General features: G+C 35.1%; 1 protein-coding gene across 1 annotated transcript in view; it reads left to right on the top strand.

The window, feature by feature from the left end:
* Positions 1-19,197, top strand: part of TOR1AIP1 (torsin 1A interacting protein 1) — a 29,126-nt gene extending 9,929 nt beyond the window's left edge. Inside the window, exons 3-9 of the mRNA XM_019630817.1 lie at positions 3,636-3,677; positions 4,572-4,658; positions 6,593-6,646; positions 8,793-8,834; positions 9,370-9,438; positions 13,406-13,462; positions 16,790-19,197. Coding sequence (XP_019486362.1) covers positions 3,636-3,677; positions 4,572-4,658; positions 6,593-6,646; positions 8,793-8,834; positions 9,370-9,438; positions 13,406-13,462; positions 16,790-17,577 — 1,139 coding nt within the window. The 3' untranslated portion in view covers positions 17,578-19,197. The remainder of the gene's footprint in view (positions 1-3,635; positions 3,678-4,571; positions 4,659-6,592; positions 6,647-8,792; positions 8,835-9,369; positions 9,439-13,405; positions 13,463-16,789) is intronic.
* The last annotated feature ends 950 nt before the right edge of the window (positions 19,198-20,147 follow it).

Genomic DNA, 20,147 nt, shown 5'->3' with positions numbered 1-20,147 from the left:
AGGAACAGACAAGTTGCTGTCCTTTTGTTCTTCAGTCTAGTTGTGGAGCACGTTGCTTCACTGGCCCAAGTTGACACCATCATTGCGCTCTTCCCGGGTGAGGCAGATCAGTCCCCGGCTTCTGGACTGCTGCTCACGCTGGCTGCTGGCTACACACGGTAGCCCATGGCAATCCACTGCAGCAGTGGCTGCAGCCTGTGCCGTCGCCGGCGACTCACAGCAACCCAGCTCCAGGTTGAGCTGTTGGTCAGCATCTTAGCTGTAGAGGGCAGTGTCACTGACCCACATATGTGGGATCCGAACCGGGGCCCTCTGGCATCCCAAGCCAGCTCTTATAAACTTGTGCATGTAGCAGCCAAGATATTTAAAATAAAGGAAGCTGAATAACAAAAGAGGGAAATGAAATTGAAACTTACATAATCATAGATGCTGCTAATTCATCATCCGGTTGTATTTAGATGTTTATCTGTACATTCTTTGCAGCTTACGTTAAAAAGATGAAAGCAGATGGAATGTTTCAAACCTTGCATGAAATCTAATTATTAAGCACCAATTTCAGATGATTTTTCTTAATTTGCTTATAATGTTTTTATCATAGTATGAGAAATATTAGCAAAAGTCTCAACAAATTTTTTATTCTGTGATCCTAAAGTCTATTTATTCATTAAACATTTATTTTTAACCACTTCCTATAAGTCAGTGACTGACCTAAATATTAGAACCAGAAATATCAAATCCCAAAAAGTACAAAAAATTTTTTTGAAATCAATTACTGTAATTCATCAAATCAGTGGACTAAAGGAAAATCACATGGTCATATCAGTAGATATAGAAAAATCATTTGACGGACTCTAACACCCATTCATTATAAAAACTTAGTAAATTAGGAATAGAGGGGAACTTCTCAACTTAATAAAGACTATCTACAAAAAAACCCTACATTTAGCATCATACTTAATGGTGAGAAACTGAAACCTTTTCTAACAGCAGGTTCAAGGCAAGGATGTTTTCGCTCACCATCCCTTTTCAACATTGTGCTAGAAGTCCTAGCTAATGCAATTAGACATGAAAAGGAAATAAAAGGTATACATATTGAGAAGGAAGAAATAAAACTGTCTTTGTTCACAGATGACATAATCATCTATGTAGAAAATACAAGAAAATAGACAAAAAAACTGCTGAAACTAATAAGCAGTTATAGCAAGGTTGCAAGATACAAGGTTAATATGCAAAAGTCAATCACTTTTTTTATAGATCTGCAATGAACAAGAAGTTTGAAATTAAAACACAATATAGTTATCATCTGTATCCCCCAAATGAAATACTTATATATAACTTAATAAAATATGTAGAATATCTGTATGAGAAAAACTACAAAACTGAAAATGAAGTCAAAGAACTAAATGGGGAGATATTTCATTTCATGTTCATGGATAGGAAGGCTCAATATTGTCAAGATGACATTTCTTCCCAACTTGATCTATAGACTCAGTGCAATCCCAGTCAAAATCCCAGCATGTTGTTTTGTGGATGTTAGCAAACTAGTTCTAAAGTTTGTAATGGAAAAACAAAAGAACCAGAATAGCCAACACAATATTGAACATGAAGAACAAAATAGGATAGTACTCAACCTCAAGACTTGCTGTACAGCCACAGGACAGTGTGGTATTGGCAAAAGAATAGCAAATGGAACAGAATAAAGAGCCCATAAATAGACCCACATATGGTCAACTAATTTTTGATAAAGGAGCAAAGGCTATACAGTGGCACAGAGAGTTTCTTTAACAAATGGTCCTGGAACAAGTGGACATCCATATGCAAAAAAAAATTAGTCACAGACCTTACACATTTAACAAAAATTAACTCAAAATGGATCACAGACCTAAATGTAAACACAAAACTATAAAACTACTAGAAGATAACATAGGAGAAAATTTCGATGACCTTGGGTATGATGGTGCCTTTGTAGACATAAACCAAAGGCATGAGCCATGAAAGAAATAATTGATAAGCTGAACTTCATTAAAATTAAAAACTTCTGCTCTGCAAAAGACACATCTGTTAAAGGACTGTTATCCAAAATATACAAAGAACTCTTAAAACTCAACAGTAAGGAAACAATTTGATTTTAAAATGGGCCTAAGATGTTAACAGACAACTCAGAAAAGAAGATATACAGGTATCAAAAATCCATATGAGAAGATGAAAAGATGCTTCATATCTTATGTCATCAGGGAAATGCAGTTTAAAGCAACAGTAAGACACCGCTACACACCTATTCCAATCGCCAAAATGCAGAACGCTAACGACAGCAAATGCTGGCGAGAACGTGGAGCAACAGGAACTCTTATTAATTGATGGGAATGCAAAAGGGTACAACCACTTTAAAGATGGTTTTATGGTATCTTGTAAAGCTAAACATAGTCTCTGTTTTACCATACGATCCAGCAATCACACTCCTTGATGTTTACCCAAAAGAGTTGAAAACATGTCCACACAAAAACCTGCACACACATGTTTATAGCAGCTTTATTCATAATTGCCCAAACTTGGAAGCAACCAAGTCGTCTTTCAGTAGGCGATGGATAAATAAACTGTGACCCATCCGAACAATGGAATACTATTCAGTGCTGAAAAGAAATGAGTTATCAAGCCATGAAAATACATGGAGAAACCTTAAATGCGTACTACTAAGTGAAAGAAGCCATCTGAAAAGAATACGAACTATGATTGTACCACATGACATTCTGGAAAAGGCAAAACTGTTGAGATAGTATAATAGAAAAATCAGTGGTTGCCAAGGGTTTTTGAGGGATAGGGGAGGGATGAATAATAGGTGGGACAAAGGAAGTTTTTAGGGCAGTGAAAATACTTTGTAGATACCATAATGAAGGATACTTGTCATTTGTCTAAACCCATATAATGTACAACACCAAGAGTAAACCATAATGAAATTACTGTCTTTGGGTGATTAATGTAGGTTCATCAGTTGTAGCAAATGTACCCCTCTGGAGGGGGATGTTGATAATGGAGAGAGAGACCTCTCTCTCCTCAGTTTTGCTGTGAACCTTATAAACTGCTGTAAAAAAAAAGTCTTAATTTTTAAAAAAATTACTGAGTGCTTACAATGTCCTGTAATGGACCAGACTGATGGAGTGGCAAAAGGGCAGTAGACTGAAAATCAGCAGAGCCTGTGTCTAAGTCCTTTTTGTATCACTTGTTAGTCCTGACACCCTGACACAGGTCACTTAATACCATTGAACCTTAACGGATGAGTGTATTCCCTTACGACATTATGGGAATCAGATAACAGACATGAAGGTTTTTTTGAGACTAGCACCTATAGGGACTGAAATATTTATTAACATAGAATTTAATGTTTATTAAACCCAGGTTACATTTTGGAATACAAATAGACCTGTGGGTGAAGTAACTTTCTTTCTGATTCTTTTTTCTTGTATCAGACTTATACCTGAAATAACCTAGAGGGAACTAATAGACTCTTTTATGATTTAACAGCAAAAAAATTTAGTTGGTATGTCTTTATGTTCACTTTTTGTAATTTAGATGCTTTTATTTCTTCCCAAGCTTTAACTTTTGGTGTTATATACAACATGTATGCTTTTCTCTTCTAGAATCCACCAGTGTCCAACAGAAAGTCAGTTTCTCTGAAGAAGGTATTTTCTTTTAAAATGTCATGCCATATATTCTGTCTTTTTTTTGTTAACGTTAGAAGAAATTTTAACAGGTACTTAAGAGAGCAGAAAATAGTGTCTTTCGTCAGGAAAAGAATTCATGCTTATCTGAACTGTTAAATGGGCAGGTAAAATAGTATAGAATGAGTGTTGCTAGCTTTTGTCTGAGTTAATTTTAAGCAAAGCTATTGGGTTGTTGGAAAAGTCATGATGTATTTTTTCTATGTTTTTAGTTGCAAAAATGCGTCATGACTTTTCCGACAATCCAATAGCATCTTCAGTTTCTGACATGTGCTGGCCTTTGATTATGGTATTAAAACAGCCAGTTTTCTGAAGTCTCATAACTAGTTTGAATAGTACAGTACAGTTTAGTGCATTTTTAAGCCCACCATAATCTGAAATTAGTAACCTGCATACTGAAATGTTTGTGTATGGGTATGTATATACACATATGCCCTTCGCAAACACACACAAATACAGACGCACATGTCTGCATACACCAATCTTGTCTGAATTTACACACTAACTATATACAGTTCCCCCAATAAGGTAATATGTTTCCACTATTTAATGCTCTTTTTTTTTTTTTTACTCTTTTTTAAAGCCTCAGAATATAATCTTATAGCTATTACTCTGAATATTTGTTGGGAATATAATTATATTATATGCCTCAGAGAATGTAAGTGAAGTCGATTTTAACTTATTTAAAATTGTATGACTCAGAATAGTAAACATAATAAAGAGCAATTCTATATGTGATAATTAAAAAGGCTTCATCTTAATGTTGAATTGCTTGTTTTCTGTTTTTTGGGTTTTGTTTAACCCAGATCTTTAGATATTAGAATAAAGATTATACTGGTATATCCTTCTTTTTAGGGGACACTGAAGAAGATGACCAAGACAACACTGACAGCGATGTAACTTCTGTTAAAGTCAGATCCAGGGACTCTGTTGAGTCTGAAGGTAACATTGCTTTATATATGTAACTCTTAGCTTTAGGAGCTGTATTTTAGTTAATATATAAAGGTATTCTATGAATTTGCTTTAAAAAAATACTTCAAAGTATTTTATTAAAACTTTTTAAAGTATAGTTTTTAATATTTATTAAAATTACTGATTCCATGTGTATATCTGATTAGTATTGTAATGTCGTGTGATATTTAAACAAATCACTTTTTAGCCTGCTTTGATATTTATGGAATAGGATACTTTTGTGCTCACAAGAAGAGTTATTTGTAGTTTTTAAAAAATTTTTAGAGGGAAACGGATCACATTGGCATTCGTACTCACAGCGCTATCAGGAGTGTTAGTTAGCTTTTGGAAATTTTTAATATACTTCGATAACTACTATTATTGCTGGATGATTCATATTCACACCAAGTTATCAATAACAGTTTCTGATTGTTCATGTGAGTTTGTGTTTAAGTTTATTCAAGGAAAAAATAAATTGAAGAGAAAAAAAATGTGATTTTTGTGGCTTAAGAGGGTGTTGATCGAATCTGTAATTTTATATTTTAGCCCCGTGGAAGAGTAAATCTCCACTTTTCTCCTCACCATCTTTTGAGAATTTCTGTAAATTTCTAAGTTTTACGTAATCATTCCACTTTAAAAAGAAGCTCATAAGCTGTTCTGTGGGCATTTGGTATTCTATATATTTGCCACACTTCCTCATTTTCCTCCATTCTTTCTTGATACAGAAACCCCAAAGGAGATATGCAACACTCTAGCATAGTGGTTAAGAACATGGGCTCTGGGGCCAGAACCCCTGGGTTTCCCTCCTCTACTACTAGGTTTGTGCCCTCAGGCAATTGCTTAACTTCTGTATTCCTCAGTTTCCTCATCTGGATGGTTGTGAGGTTAAATTAATTTATATGTGCAAAGCACTTAGAAAGTACATGCACATAATAAACTCTCAAATTAAGTGCTGTTATTAGTTTTCATCTGTACATTTAATTAGAGACTAATAAAGCCATTCATATGGCCAATAAATTGATGCCATTGCTACCAGCATATATTAATAGCTCTTTGAAATTAAATAAACCCCGGCCTCTGTGATCCCTTTAGAATTCTAATAAATTCTTACTGAAGCATACATACCCACATGCAGAAGAAAACACTAGGTAATAAACAAATACATGAGGCATGTTAAAAAGAATACTGATCTTCCCAGATTATCTTTGGGGCCAGTTATCACCAAAGAGGTATAAGAAGATCCATTGGAATGCAGGAAGAAAATTTCATGTATTTCTTTTTTTAATTTCATTCATTTAAAATGTCTGTCCTTTTTTATTTGTTTTATAATTATATACGACATATCAATTAACATTTCAGTAATGCATGTAAATAATGTTAGAAATTAATAGGTTTTGGAGAATGATGCTCAAAATTTTTTTAGTAATAGGAACACATTATCAAAACTATTTAGCCACCATACCTGGATGTGTCAAATGTTTCTGTCTCCAGAATAGCAATTGGATTGGCTTTTAACAGATTTAGTTATAAATTCCACTTTTATATGAAAAAGTTTTTAAGAAAAGTAGACTAAAATACATAATGTATTGACTACTTGCAAGAGAAATTTATTGATATTAATAATGATTTCAAGAAGATTCATTATTATAAATTTTCAAAATCTTCCCTTACCTCATGCCATGTTCTATATTTTATATATTTTTTTTCTTTAAAAACTGGTCGGGGAAAGACAGGAGAATTAGTGAATTTTTTAGATACAACATGACTCTTTAGAAGCTATTTAAAAATTATGCACCCAAGTGTTGAATTCCTTGGTGTTTATCTGAATCCTTTTGCTCTTTGATTATTCATTTTTCTCTTGAAAATGTGCATTAAAAAAGTTAAGTATGCTTTATATCGTACTATATTTCTGTATTATTTTTTAGATCAAACCAGCAGATCAAGTCCATATCCAGAATCACTTTGGCAGTCGTCTCAAAGTAAGGAAAGCCATGTTTACACATGTAAGAGTCTATCTGTGGGCGTAGTCAACGCTTTCCTCATTTTGAAAGATCCTCTTTTGCAGTTTAATGTAAAATGTTGAAAAAGGGATATGGTAAATGCTTAAAAAACCTCATCCTGCTTCTTTAATTAGAGTAAATCATCTCTGTATTCAACCTTGAATTTGAATTTTTTAAAAAAAATTAAAATTACTGCTTTTAGTGATTTGTTGAATATTCTTGCATGCAGTATAAACTTGTTGATTGTTTTTACTTCAACTGATGTAGCTTAAACCTACTTCTATGGGAATATTCTAATAAGGATATAAAATTTGATATGCAGTATAATTTCAACTCTGTTGTAAAAGTCTGGAAGAATGAATACATAAGTGACAAACCCAGTATAGTAAGTTAATGGTAAGCTAGGTGGTGGGCATATAAGTCTTACAGCCTTGCTTACAACTTTGAAAATTTTCGTAATAAAACGTTCAGAAAATATAACACAAAAAAAGATTGGGAAGTAATATGCTAAAAAGCTAAATGATTTGTTCAGAGTGGTAGAATCATTGGTGACATTTTTCTCTTACTTTTTTCCTGTATTTTGCAGATTGTGTACAATGGATATGTATTTCTTAGGTTAAGAAGAATGATACTGTTTTTTCTTTTCACATTTTTAAATCAAGTCCCAGAATTTGAGTTAGTTATTAATCAGTCAAAAATACCCTTGTATGTAAAATCTTCAAGGACTTAATTCCTTTTACATCACCTTTTTTAAAATACGAGACTATTTTTAAAGGAAAAGCCTTTGAAAATCTGTTTTATAGTCACTGTGCTCATAGAATTCCTATTTGTTTGCTTGCTTGTTTAAGTTTTCAGTAGGTTCTGGGCTTATGGTTTTACTACGTGACAAAATGAATAAGTTGCTGAAACACAAAAATGGTTTGTGGAAAATTACTCTCATTTATCTTATATGTTTGCTTTTTGTTATTCTAAATCTTCAATCGTTGAAGCTTTTAAATGTATCTTCCTATGTAAAGATGCTACACTCAGGCAATGGAATACTATTTAGCTGTGTAAAATGAGTTACTTCTGTATACTAATGAATAGATGATCAAGATATATTTCCTTGAATCTAAAATACCACTGATTTTATACATCACTGAAAAAGAAAAACCATCTAGTTAAACTATGACACATACCATTGACTGTAAGATGCAACCCTAAATATGAAGTGTTTTTTAAAGAGTACCTCTTAGAATAAATGAAAGACAGTATTAAGAAGTATTTTGTTAGTACAGACTGAAGAAAAATCTGGAAGGCTATACATCTGTGTTGTTCACAATAGTATGTGTTTTGCATGTAATGTTTTGCACATAGGCACTTAATGGATATTGATGAATTTTTAAGTTACACATTTCTAGAACGGTACATTTCTTTTACAGCTAGAAATGTACATATATGTATTACAACAATACATATATTGCATTTGTATTTAGAAAAAAATAAAATTGAAAGTAAATTTACATCGATACTTGTATTCATGGATAGAACTACCTTCCTTCAGGGCAGATGTGGAGATTTACCTTGTTGTAATTGTTTGTAAAGCATTATCTAGTTCCCGTTGTGTCATTTTACAATTGTTCTTAAATACCACTCCAAAACATGTGGTAGCATCTTTTACTTTATAACTACTCTGCGATTTCACAAATTTGCTTATATAATATATAACATTATCTGGACTGCCTGGGTTTATATTTCAGCCCTACTGCTTTTAGATATATAATTGAGCAAATTTTCAATTTCAGCTTCCTTATTTTAAAATAGGAATAATAATAGTATTCACCACATAAAGTGTGAGAATTAAGTAAAATTACACTTGATACCTCGTAAACATTCAGTACAACTGCCATTAAGTTGATGGTATTGATACTAAAACTGACTCCTAATTATCCAGTTCCTGAACATTTTTGAAGGTTAGAAAAGGGGAAATGAATACTTTGTCATATATATTGGGGACTGATGAAAGAAAGGGTATTTTTTGTTTTGTTTTGTAGTATCCATGGTAAACAAGCCAAATTCCTGTGTAACTTCTTTATTGTTTTTATTTCCACATATTCTGTGACTTTATCTCTGTTTTCTGTTTCAGGTAAAGACTTCCCAGCTCTTGATAAGCAACATTCAGTGCAAAGTAAGTGGTTGGTGGTTCTTTTATCAATCAACCAGTTCTAACCCCTCTGAGTCTGCCAACACAGAGCTCTAATAGGATTTTAAGTCATTTTATCCTTTTTGCCTTTTAATTCACCACACATTGGTGCTACATGTGATAGTTACTCTGTGATGTGCAAATGTGCTCAGGACAATTTTATCGTAATTAATTTATTTGCAAGAGTAAATGGTTAACTTCTTTCTTCTTAAATAACATTGAAATCAAGTTCAAGTAGTATTGAACTCGGTCATTCTCATAGGCCAAAGCAAAGGACTTGTCCACAGTTTTGCTTTGTTTTTTTTAGATTATTATATATTTATTTTGCTGTGGAGTGGCCCGTTCTCACCGATGTGGTCCCATTGACATTATCTTTTACTTCTGAACCTATTGCTTTTGTTGTTTTCCTCCCCAACTTTGCTTTGCCTTTCTCATCAATTTACCTTATAATACTAGAATATAGTATACATTTTTAAAATATGTGAACTAACTAACATCTTGGTATATTTATTTGCTTCAGGCTGGGGATTTCCAAAACCACCTCAGGAATGGATTGAACAAGCCACAAGGATAAGGAATAGAATGCAAAGTAAGTTGATAAATCTCTACCTGTTATTGAAATATTTTTAAGCTTATTTGCTATTTTTCTTGATTATTTAACATACAAAAATATTTAATTCTTCAGGTAAGCATTTAGGTTGTTTGTGATTTCATTAATAAAGGACAGCTCTGTTTACTATTTCAGTTATTTCCGTCTGCTTGGACTGGCAGGAGATGGATTGGGTGTAAAGTGTAGATAGTGGTGTGAGAAAACAGTGGGTGTTGGGTTCTGACTTGACAAGTTGTCAGTTCTGTCCACCAGCAGTACAACCTGTACATGATAATGAAATTCTGCTCTTTTAACAGTACCTGTTTTTTATTTTTAGCAGACTTTGTTTACTTTTATATAAATAACCACTTGGAACAACTTTGCATACCCATTATTTTAAGTAAATCCACAAATTGTATTTTTTTTTTTAATTTTTATTGGGGAATTGGGGGGATGGGAACAGACAAGTTGCCGTCCTTTTGTTCTTCAGTCTAATTGTGGAGGACATTGCTTCACTGACCCAAGTTGGCACCATCATTGCGCTCTTCCCGGGCGAGGCAGATTAGTCGCCGGCTTCTGGATGGCCACTCATGCTGGCTGCTGGCCGCTCACGCTGGCTGCTGGCTACACACGGTAGCCCATGGCAACCCACTGCCACAGGGGCTGCAGCCTATGCCTGCCAGCTACTCACGGCAGTCCAGCTCCAGGTTGAGCTGTTGTTCAGCATCTTAGCTGTGGAGGGCAGTGTCACTGGCCCTCATATGTGGGATCCGAACCGGGGCCCTCTGGCATCCCAAGCCAGTTCTTAACGATCGTGCCACTCGGCTGGCCCACAAATTGTATTTTCATGTTTAGGTTTAACATAGATTAAATGTCACAGAATTTAAGAAATACCATGAATAGATGTGATGAAACAATCATACTTTGAATTCAGCATCTATTATAATTTCTATATCAATGTGTTCACATGAAACCTTAACTATACTAAAAAAAAAAAATCCATATCTTAAGTGACCCTTCACCTCTATCTCTTCTTTCCTCCTCTAATCACAGCAGGTCTCTCGGTCATCAGGTGTCCCCTTACTTTTATCTAGGTCATACAGAAACCCCCATCACATATCTCTTGCTTATGAAATGACTAACTGCATTGAATAAAATAACCTCTATGGCTTTGTTTTTTCATCGGTGAAGGAGTGGTGCTCACAATTTTTCCCAGCAGTCAAGTTTACCCCACGTATAAGTGAGTTCTGCTGCTGCTTGTCTGTTTGTCCTTGCCTTATGGTTGGCTATCATTTCTTACTGCTGTACGTACCTGCTATTAGAAGACCATTGCATCTTACAGTTTGCCCCTCCTGACCTATTACAGTTAGGAAGCCAAATATTTATTATTTAGCTTATTAGGATTATGTTTATGACCAACATAAAAAATTAGAACTTACTTTGAAAATCTGAGAGATACTGCTGGAAGTAAAAATGTATGAGTTTGAGTATATATAACTATGAAAAGCTCAGAGACGTTTTATGTTGTTCTTAACTACATATTCTGAGGAATTAATAGCAGATAAATTGCTTCCAAATAAGTAAAGTATAGGATACATTGTTGTAAAAAAAAAAGTGTGTATAATTTTTATTTACTCTAATTAAAGACACTGTGCAAATGCAATGCATAATGGAAAATGATTATATTGAAGATCTGGTTGGAATGTAGAAGTAGATCTGTTAGTTGCTAAATTGATAGCTAATTTTTTGTATTTTATGTTTGCATTCCTACTTTGTCTTAAGTTAGTATATTTATAATGGCTTAAATAGTTGTGTACTGATTGATAACCATCATATATATGCTCTACAGTAGATTTCCAGGAACTATTCATCTAGTATAACTGAAACTTTGCACCCTTTGACTAATATCTCCCCATTCCCCCCCACCCCTGCTCCCGGAAACCACCATTCTACTCTGCTTCTATGAATTTGATTATATTTTAGGTTTCTTACGTAAGTGGTATCATGAAGTATTTGTCCATCTGTGCGTGGCTTAGTTCACTTAGCATAATGTCCCTTATATTGTTGCAAGTAGCAGAATTTCTTTCTCTTTTAAGGCTGAATAGTATTCCATAATGTATATATTATATTCTCTTTATTCCTTCATCTGTCAGTGGACATTAGGTTGTTCCCATGTCTTGGCTATTTTGAATATTACTGCAGTGAACATGGGCATGCAGATATCTCTTTCAAAATTCTAATTGCAGTTCCTTTGGCTATATATCCAAAAATGGGATTGCTTGGATCATGTGATAGTTCCATTTTAAATTTTTTGAGGACCCTCCATACTGTTTCCCATAGTGATTGCATCAATTTATAGTCCCCACCAACAGTGTACAGGGTTTTTTTCTCCATGTCCTCTCCACATACCTCTCTCTCTTGTATTTTTGGTAATAGCCATCCTAACAGGTGTGAGGTGATATCTCTTTGTGATTTTGATCACATATCTCATTGTACTTTTTAGTTTGATGTCATCTCCTGGTCTATTTTTGCTTTTATTGCCTGTGCTTTTGGTGTCATATCCATGAAATCATTGCCATGGCCAGTATCAAGAAGACCCCTGCATTTCTTCTGGGAGGTTTATGGTTTCAGTTCTTACATTTAAATTTTTAGTTCATTTAGCATTGATTTTTCTGAATAGTATATAAGGGTCCACTTTCATTCTTTTTCATGTGGATATCCAGTTTTCCCAACACCATTTGCTGAGAAGGAGACTGTCCTTTCTCTGGCAGCCTTGTCAAAGATTGCTTGACCGTATCTGAACGGGTTTAATTCTAGACTCTGTTCTTTTCCATTGGTCTTTGTGTCTGTTTTTATGCCAGTACCATACTGTTTTGACTACTAGCTTTGTAATATATTTTGAAAGTAGGAAATGTGATGCCTCCATCTCTGTTCTTACTCAAAACTGCTTTGGCGATTTGAAGTGTTTTGTGGTACCATATGAATTTTAGGATTCTTTTCTATTTATGTAAAAAATGCTATTGGAATTTTTCTAGGGATTGCACTGAATCTGTAGAAGGCTTTGGGTAGCATGGACAATTTAAGAATATTAATTCTTCAATTGATGAACATGGGATGCCTTCTATTTATTCGTGTCAGCTTTAATTTCTTTCATCAGTGTTTTATAGTTTCCAGTATATGCGTCTTTCACCTCCTTAATGAAGTTTATTCCTAAGTATTTTATTCTTTCTGATGCCGTTGCAACTGGAAATGTGTTCTTAATTTTATTTGTGTTAATTTTGTTTCCTTAATTTACCTCTTATGAGTTATATTAATATTACGTGTTACATAATAACTATTATTTAACTATTCATCATTAATATCATAGTATAGCACGTCACAGCCTTTTTATATAATATGATTTCATTTGATCTTTGCAACAATGGAGTGAGATATTCAAGATAAACATCTGGATTTTTTTAAGTATACAGTTGTAACTAGGGTAATCAATTGAGCTTTATGTGAAAACACTATACCCAGATCACTCAGTAATCCATAATCCATATTTTGTCTCTTTTTCCCGCTTTACAGCATCATCACCAGGCAAGAGTTACAGTATATGGCAGTTTTTCAGATAGAGTCATGTTTCCTTTTACTATAGTTGTACTTATTTTCTTTGTCCTCTTCACTGTGTTGTAGAAGTTTCACCACTCCCATTAAATAATTTGGGTCAAGTACTTCAAGGCTTTCTCACAAAACTAATGGATTAAGAGGATGCTTTGTTGTACTAGACCACTACATGCTGACAATAATTAGGAGGGAAATGGCCTGTGTCTCAAGCTGTCAAGTCTAATGGGCACTTGGATCTTCGGTTGATCTCTGCCCTTTTTTTCTCTTGGTGGAATTTGTATTTTCTTTCTCTATGGAAATACTTAGTTATGAAACATAACTCGTAAACTGATATAGTCTTTCTTACTCCTATCATTAGATGACAGCATGCAGAAATCAGAGCTTGGAAACCAGTTTCCGTCAACCTCCAGCCAATGTAAGTTTGTCTATTCAGTTTTTATTAAGTGAGTCTCTAAAATTGGTGACCCGTAATTGTTTTTAAATTTTGTGACAGCAAAATAACGTAATGCTATTTGAAGAAATTGTATTTTAAGCACTTCAAAGGAAAAAGTATAATTTACTAGCAGTGAAATTTTTTAAGGGCGAACTATATGAAACATCAGGTTTTCCCCTTCACTTTATTGTCCATAAGTAAAAGCTAATAAGTAAATCTAATACTATTAATGGAGTGAACCTTGTTGATTCAAAAAAAGACCTCATATTGCATCACATAATGGGATTATCATGGGTTTTAGAATCCACAGGCCTGTATTTGAATTACATTGGACCACTTACCCTTCTGTATAGCCTTGGGCAAGTTTAGTTTTCTAAGCCTGTTCATTATCCTGAGTGAGTACTAAGAAAAGAACTTAACAGTGATTCTCAGACATTTTGATCTCAATACCACTTTCCACTGGTGAAATTAATAAGCACCCTAAACGGTTGTAAAATTGTGTGTGTGTTTATGTGTGTAGTACCTATCCGTGTTTGTCTAGAAATTAAAATTGAAATTTTTTTCTTATTTATTAATTTATTGTTAAATAATTTAGTAAGAAGAGTGACAAATTGCTTTATATCTTTTTCTAATCTCTTTAGTGCCTAGTTTAATAAAATGGAGCTGGATTCTCATATCTGCTTTTGCATTTAGTCTTACAGTGTATTGTTTTGGTTGAAGTACCTGCAGAAATCCAGCTTTGTACAGATATGTAGAATTTTAATAGTTTTTAGATAATATGGATATTCTCTTTTGATAGTCTTCAAAAATCAGCAAGTGGTAGTTTCTAAATGTTATTTGAGGCAGGCCGAGTGGCTCAGTTGGCTAAGAGCTCACTCAAGAGTGTGAGCCCTGAGCAACAGCGGTTCGATGCCTGGCCTGAGCTGAGCTGCCGACTGGTGGCAGGATGACTCAGCTAAAAAAAAAATAAAAAATAAAAATAAATAAATGTTATTTGAAATGTGAAATCTGAAACCTTGTTAATGAACTTTTTGTATTCTGTTACATCAAAATCTATTGGTCTTTCTTGTACTTTGAATGGAATGTCATGCATTTATCATCTGGAAAATATTGGTTCACTAAGTTATGTAGCTCTTCCAAATGTTGACACATTTGTAATGCAATATAAAAATATTACGTTTGTTAATATCAATACCAACCTCAAGACAAAAAAGTCTTTTAAGAACTAAAAGCTGTCAGGCTCATGGTGGCAGATAACAATATTTCCACAATCCTAATTTTCACTTGAAATCTTGAATTTTACAATTGGCAACTAATATTGTCAGTTATCAGGCTCACTCTTCATTTTCAAAATGTGTACCAGATACCCAAGACTGACTAACCATAGTTTATAACTTGTTCTTTCAAGTAAGAATTCCGTGAAAAAAAGCACTAGTTCTGCTCACAGCTTAGTTGCACAAGAGTTCTTTTTTTTTGAGACAACCATCATACTGTGCTGTGCATCAGAAATGCCTTGTATGTGCTTCTCATTTCTTCACACAGAATATTAAGGTTTGTACTCAAGGGTTGAGATTTAATAAGATAAATAATTTTAACTGCTTTATTTCCCTGGTTGTCTAGTGGTTAGGATTTGGCGCTCTCTCATAACTGCTTTATAAAGGACATTCTTTTTTTAAGATTTTATTGGGGAATGGGAACAGCCAAGTTGTTCAGTCTTAGTTGTGGAGGGCGCAGCTAATTCAGCTCCAAGTCCAGTCGCCATCCGGCCGCCCATCAGCAGCCCGCGGCTGCTCAGCTCAAGGTGCCGTGTTCAGTCTTAGTTGCGGGTGGACATAGCCCATGATCCCGTGCAGCATGGGAGTCGAACCGGCAACTTTGTTAGGAACACGTGCTCTCACCAGCTGAGCCATCCTGCCACCTGTTGGCAGCTCAGCAGCAGCTCCCCTCCGACGCAGCTCACTGGCCCATGTGGTAATCAAATTGGCAACGCTGTTGCTCAGAGCTCACGCTCTTAGCCAACTGAGCCACTCGGCCAGCCCAGGACATTCTTAAGTAAAATGGATAACCTCGACTGCATGGCGGTGAAGAATACAGAGACTGTACTGGTACAGTTTGATGCCACTGCCTGTCATTCATGCTAAGGCATCATTTGTTTTTCCCACCATGGCTTTTTGCACCATCAGTGCAAGTGTCAACATGGTGGAAAAGGTCAGATAACATCTTAGTGTTGTGAGACCCATGAAAGGATCTCCAAGTACCCCACCAACTATACTTTGAGAACTGTTGCTCTAAAAGATCCATAGTAAAATTATTAGCCTAAAGCGGTCGATCAATAAATAGAAAGTGTCGGCCATCCAGAAGCCAGCGACTGATCTGCCTCGCCCAGGAAGAGCGCAATGATGGTGCCAACTTGGGCCAGTGAAGCAACGTCCTCCACAACTAGACTGAAGAACAAAATAACAGCAACTTGTCTGTTCTCCTTCCCCCAATTCCCCAGCACTGTTCCCATCCCCCCAATTCCCCAATAAAAATATTTTTAATAAATAAATAAATAAATAAATAAATAGAAAGTGTAAAAGTATTGTTGCTATCATATTAAGTGATTAAATGAGGGAGATAATCATTATATGAGATTTTATGAGAAAGTACTTTAATAAACTAAAAAGCACTAGATAAATGTAAATTGTTATGATTGCCAGTAATAATTAGGGATGAGTTGCAAACTAAAATTTACCAGCGTTAACTTGCATACCACAAAAGGTAGGCATCAGTGCAATTGAAGGGACAGCTGGCTAGAATATATGCAAAAGGTTCATTTAGATTGCATCCTTTTCTTTATCTCTTTATATACTTCAAAAACTTCAAAAATTCCACCTTGAATAATTAACCATGTGAGCCCTGAGTTTCTAAATTAAAAAATACTTTATAAAGTGTCTTTTTAATACTGTTGACTTCCCTAATATTAGCAGTAGTAATAATAGTTTTGCTTTATAAAATTTTATTATTTCTGACTTGCTTATGCCACTTCATACATTTGAATTCTACTTTTTCCTCTAAGACTTTTTATCATTTTGACGTTGAACAGACAGATGCATACTTTACATATAACTTAGAACCAATGGGTGTGAGGTTTTCTTTGAAAACATATAATAAATTATTTTTTTAAGAAAGTAAATTATCAGCTGCCTTCTTTAAATTTCTTCCCCTTTTACTTAATGTTTATAAAGATTAGTATTGGTTTAAAAAGTCCCTTGCCCTTGGACCTAAGAAAATGATGTTTGTATCTGTCATTTCTTTTTTCCTGAGCAGACATGACCAGAGAACCCCAAAACCCATCTACTGTCAAGATGAAGTGGTGGTGGCCACTACTTCTGTTAGCTGTTTTTGCCGGGATATGGTGGTGGTACACTCCCAGTCCTGAAGTAGAAACCACTGCTGTTCAAGAGTTCCAGAACCAGATGAAACAACTTATGAATAAGTACCAAGGTCAAGATGAGAAGCTGTGGAAAAGGAGCCTCACATTCCTGGAAAAACATCTTAATAGCTCCCAGCCTCGGCCGCAGCCTGCTATCCTGCTGCTCACCGCTGCCCGCGACGCCGAAGAAGCCCTCAAGTGTCTGAGTGAACAGATTGCTGACGCCTATTCGTCCTTCCATAGTGTCCGTGCCATCCGGATCGATGGGACAGGCAAAGCGACTCAAGACAGTGATGCCGTCAAGCTGGAGGTGGACCGGGAACTGAGCCATGGGTTCCAAAATGGCCAGAATGCAGCCGTGGTCCACCGCTTCGAGTCACTGCCTGCAGGCTCCACCTTGATCTTCTATAAGTACTGTGACCACGAAAACGCCGCCTTCAAAGATGTCGCCTTAGTCCTGACTGTCCTGTTGGAGGAGGAGACACTTGGAACCAGTCTGGGCCTGAAGGAAATTGAAGAAAAAGTGAGGGATTTCCTCAAAGTCAAATTCACCAACTCGAACACACCCAACTCCTACAAACATATGGACCCAGACAAACTGAGCGGGCTCTGGAGCCGTATCTCCCACTTAGTCCTGCCTGTACAGCCTGAAAATGCCTTGAAAAGGGGCATCTGCTTATAAGGGGCAACAGAAGAGAAAATCATGTCTCACGTTCTGAGAATTTTCCAGACTTTCTAACCAGAAACAGGACGCTGAGCTCTTTTTGAAAGAACTTTTTAAAGGAAGTTAAGTTCTTACATAAACATGGAACACCTAAATCAATTATTGAATCTATTACTTGTGCTGGGAGAAACATTTGCTTGTTTCCATTGAGATCTGTGTTCATGGTATCTGAGAACTATAGGCGTTCTCTTTAGATTCTGGGTTGAGTCATGATTGCTGTGGTATGACCAGTGGGAAGGACTAGAAAACCCTTCCTAGGACTCCTCCCAGTTTTTAACTTAGACTTTTTACAGTTTGTTGAGTTATTAGTAAGGCAGCTTCTTAAATGCTACCATGGGCTTTCCCATTTTGTTCCTTTTACATCATTTAGGTGTGAGTTCCTTAGTCAGCTTCTGCTTATAGGAACAAAAATAATGAAAGGTCATCTGGGTGTGTGGGTTTTCATTTTCCTTGTTTTTGGAGAGTGGGGAGAAGTAGGCACGGGAAAAGAGAAATTGTGGAAATTGGGAAGGAAAGGGGGAAAATAATAAATCTTCGAGATGAAATGTTAAAATAAGCCACTGAGACGTAGATTAACCAAAGTAATATAAACTCCATTCTCAATGAATTCTGTTGGGATTTATTTTTCACATGTCCTTTTTTTTTCAAGAAATTTTTGGTCCTCCCAAGGATTTTTAAGCATGTATATCCTGAGGTTAAATATATTTGTTCTTTTGGCTCTTAAAGGCAGGTAAATTCAGAGCAATTTATTTTGGATATATCCTGAAGCTTTGTTTTGAATTAAGAAATACAGTTTCTGGGGAAGGGAGGGAGAAAAAAAGTATTTTAGGAATTGATAGATTATTTGTTAACCAGCTTTCCTGGGCTGTTAAAGAAGGATTTAATTTTTGGCGTGTCCACTTGTTACAGTTAAATCCTTTAGGTTCACTCTTAAACAAATATAAAGATTCACTATGCTCGAGAAAAATTTATTAAGAATGCCTCAAGCCAAAAGAAAGTGAACTTTACCATATATGAAGAATGTTAAAATGTACTGCCGTACACTACTGTCCTCTGGTATTTCAGTTTTAACTTTGCATCTGTTACAGCTTTCACATCTATCAACTACTTTGGTTTTCTTCGAATCTTAATATTCTAGATCCAGCTTCTTTTTTCAATTATCTGCAAATCTTTAAATGAAAATACTATTTTTAGAATACTAGAGCCAGTCATTGGCTTCACCATGTATATTTTGAGAATCCCATGAGTAGTAGTAGAGTGTGGTCTAATTTCTTTCTGCTTGGACTACCAGTATTCGTAAATATACCCCTTATTGTAATTGGTTCCTGACTGTCAGAAGTCAGGTCATCTGATTTATAGAGGATTCTAAAACAAGAATTTTTGAAAAGGCTTATTTTATACCTATGTATTATATGGAAGAACAAATGTTTTTATTAAATGTTTCACTGACCAAAATAATTTTAAAGTGATTAATGTTACTTATCTTTCAGGAAAAATAATTGTAGCAGCTGATCTGTAAAAGACTTTAAAAGCTATTTTAGTAATTTAAATAAATTTACTTTCTTGGTTTGTACTCTGTATGTGTTGTAAACTTAATGATTCATAACCTTTTTTTTATTATGAATCCTACTAGAGTTTTCTTTATGCTGGAACAATGTTAGTGACTTTTGCCTGGAGAAACAAAGGCCACAGAATTAGAGCCATTCACAAGTACATTGGTTATAAGTATAATCGCCATGATTTCCTGTTTCAATCAGGGATTGTGAATTATCACTAAATTGAAATTAATTTAGGTATTCCCAACTTGATGACAGAATCTACAACAGTGTTTCTCAAATTTTTCATTCTCACCTCCCTAAAGAGCCTTTTTAGATGTATTTTTTCTAACTGTCTACCCCCATGAAATTCTAATACCGCACATATACTGTATATCTGTTTATGGACGGTATATATTTTTTGCTTGATACAGATGAAGAGTAAGATTTTCTTGGCCCCCATTGAGAATACATGCCCAAGAACATCCGTATTTTACATCATTGTTGCCTAAAACATTCTATTTTCTGTTTATGTTATCCTTTTGCAAGGGAAAAGTTAATAAATCATCAGCTTGAAAATAGGAACTAGGGTCTCTAGAAATTCGGCACATTGTGACTTAGGTGACAACATCGGCCCAGGGAAAACCACAGTACAGTACTAGTCGTACAAATTTCTAGAAACTTGATTTGCTTCCCTTCTTTTAATGACTTTCTTATCATTAAGGAAGTTTTCTAAACTTCTAATCTTCAAAACAAAGTTTGGAAGTCAACTTGATTCATTCTATGAGAACTGTAACTTAGGGTTTACATAGTTCACGCCTAAACTAAAGACATAAAACCCAGTTTTGCTGTGATTTTAGGTCTTTGAAAAGTGGCCTTTATGTGGGCAGTGTGAGGAAGCATTTCCCACTGAATCCAAAAAGATAATACGTTGTTCTGCCATATTGTCCCTAGAGAGGCCATAGAGCAAACTCTTATGGCATAAGGATTCTG

This window comes from Hipposideros armiger, unplaced genomic scaffold, assembly GCF_001890085.2.
Source record: "Hipposideros armiger isolate ML-2016 unplaced genomic scaffold, ASM189008v1 scaffold_950, whole genome shotgun sequence".
Taxonomy (NCBI): domain Eukaryota; kingdom Metazoa; phylum Chordata; class Mammalia; order Chiroptera; family Hipposideridae; genus Hipposideros; species Hipposideros armiger.
The sequence above is the reverse complement of the archived record's forward strand: the minus strand, read 5'-3'. Positions and strand labels throughout refer to the sequence as shown.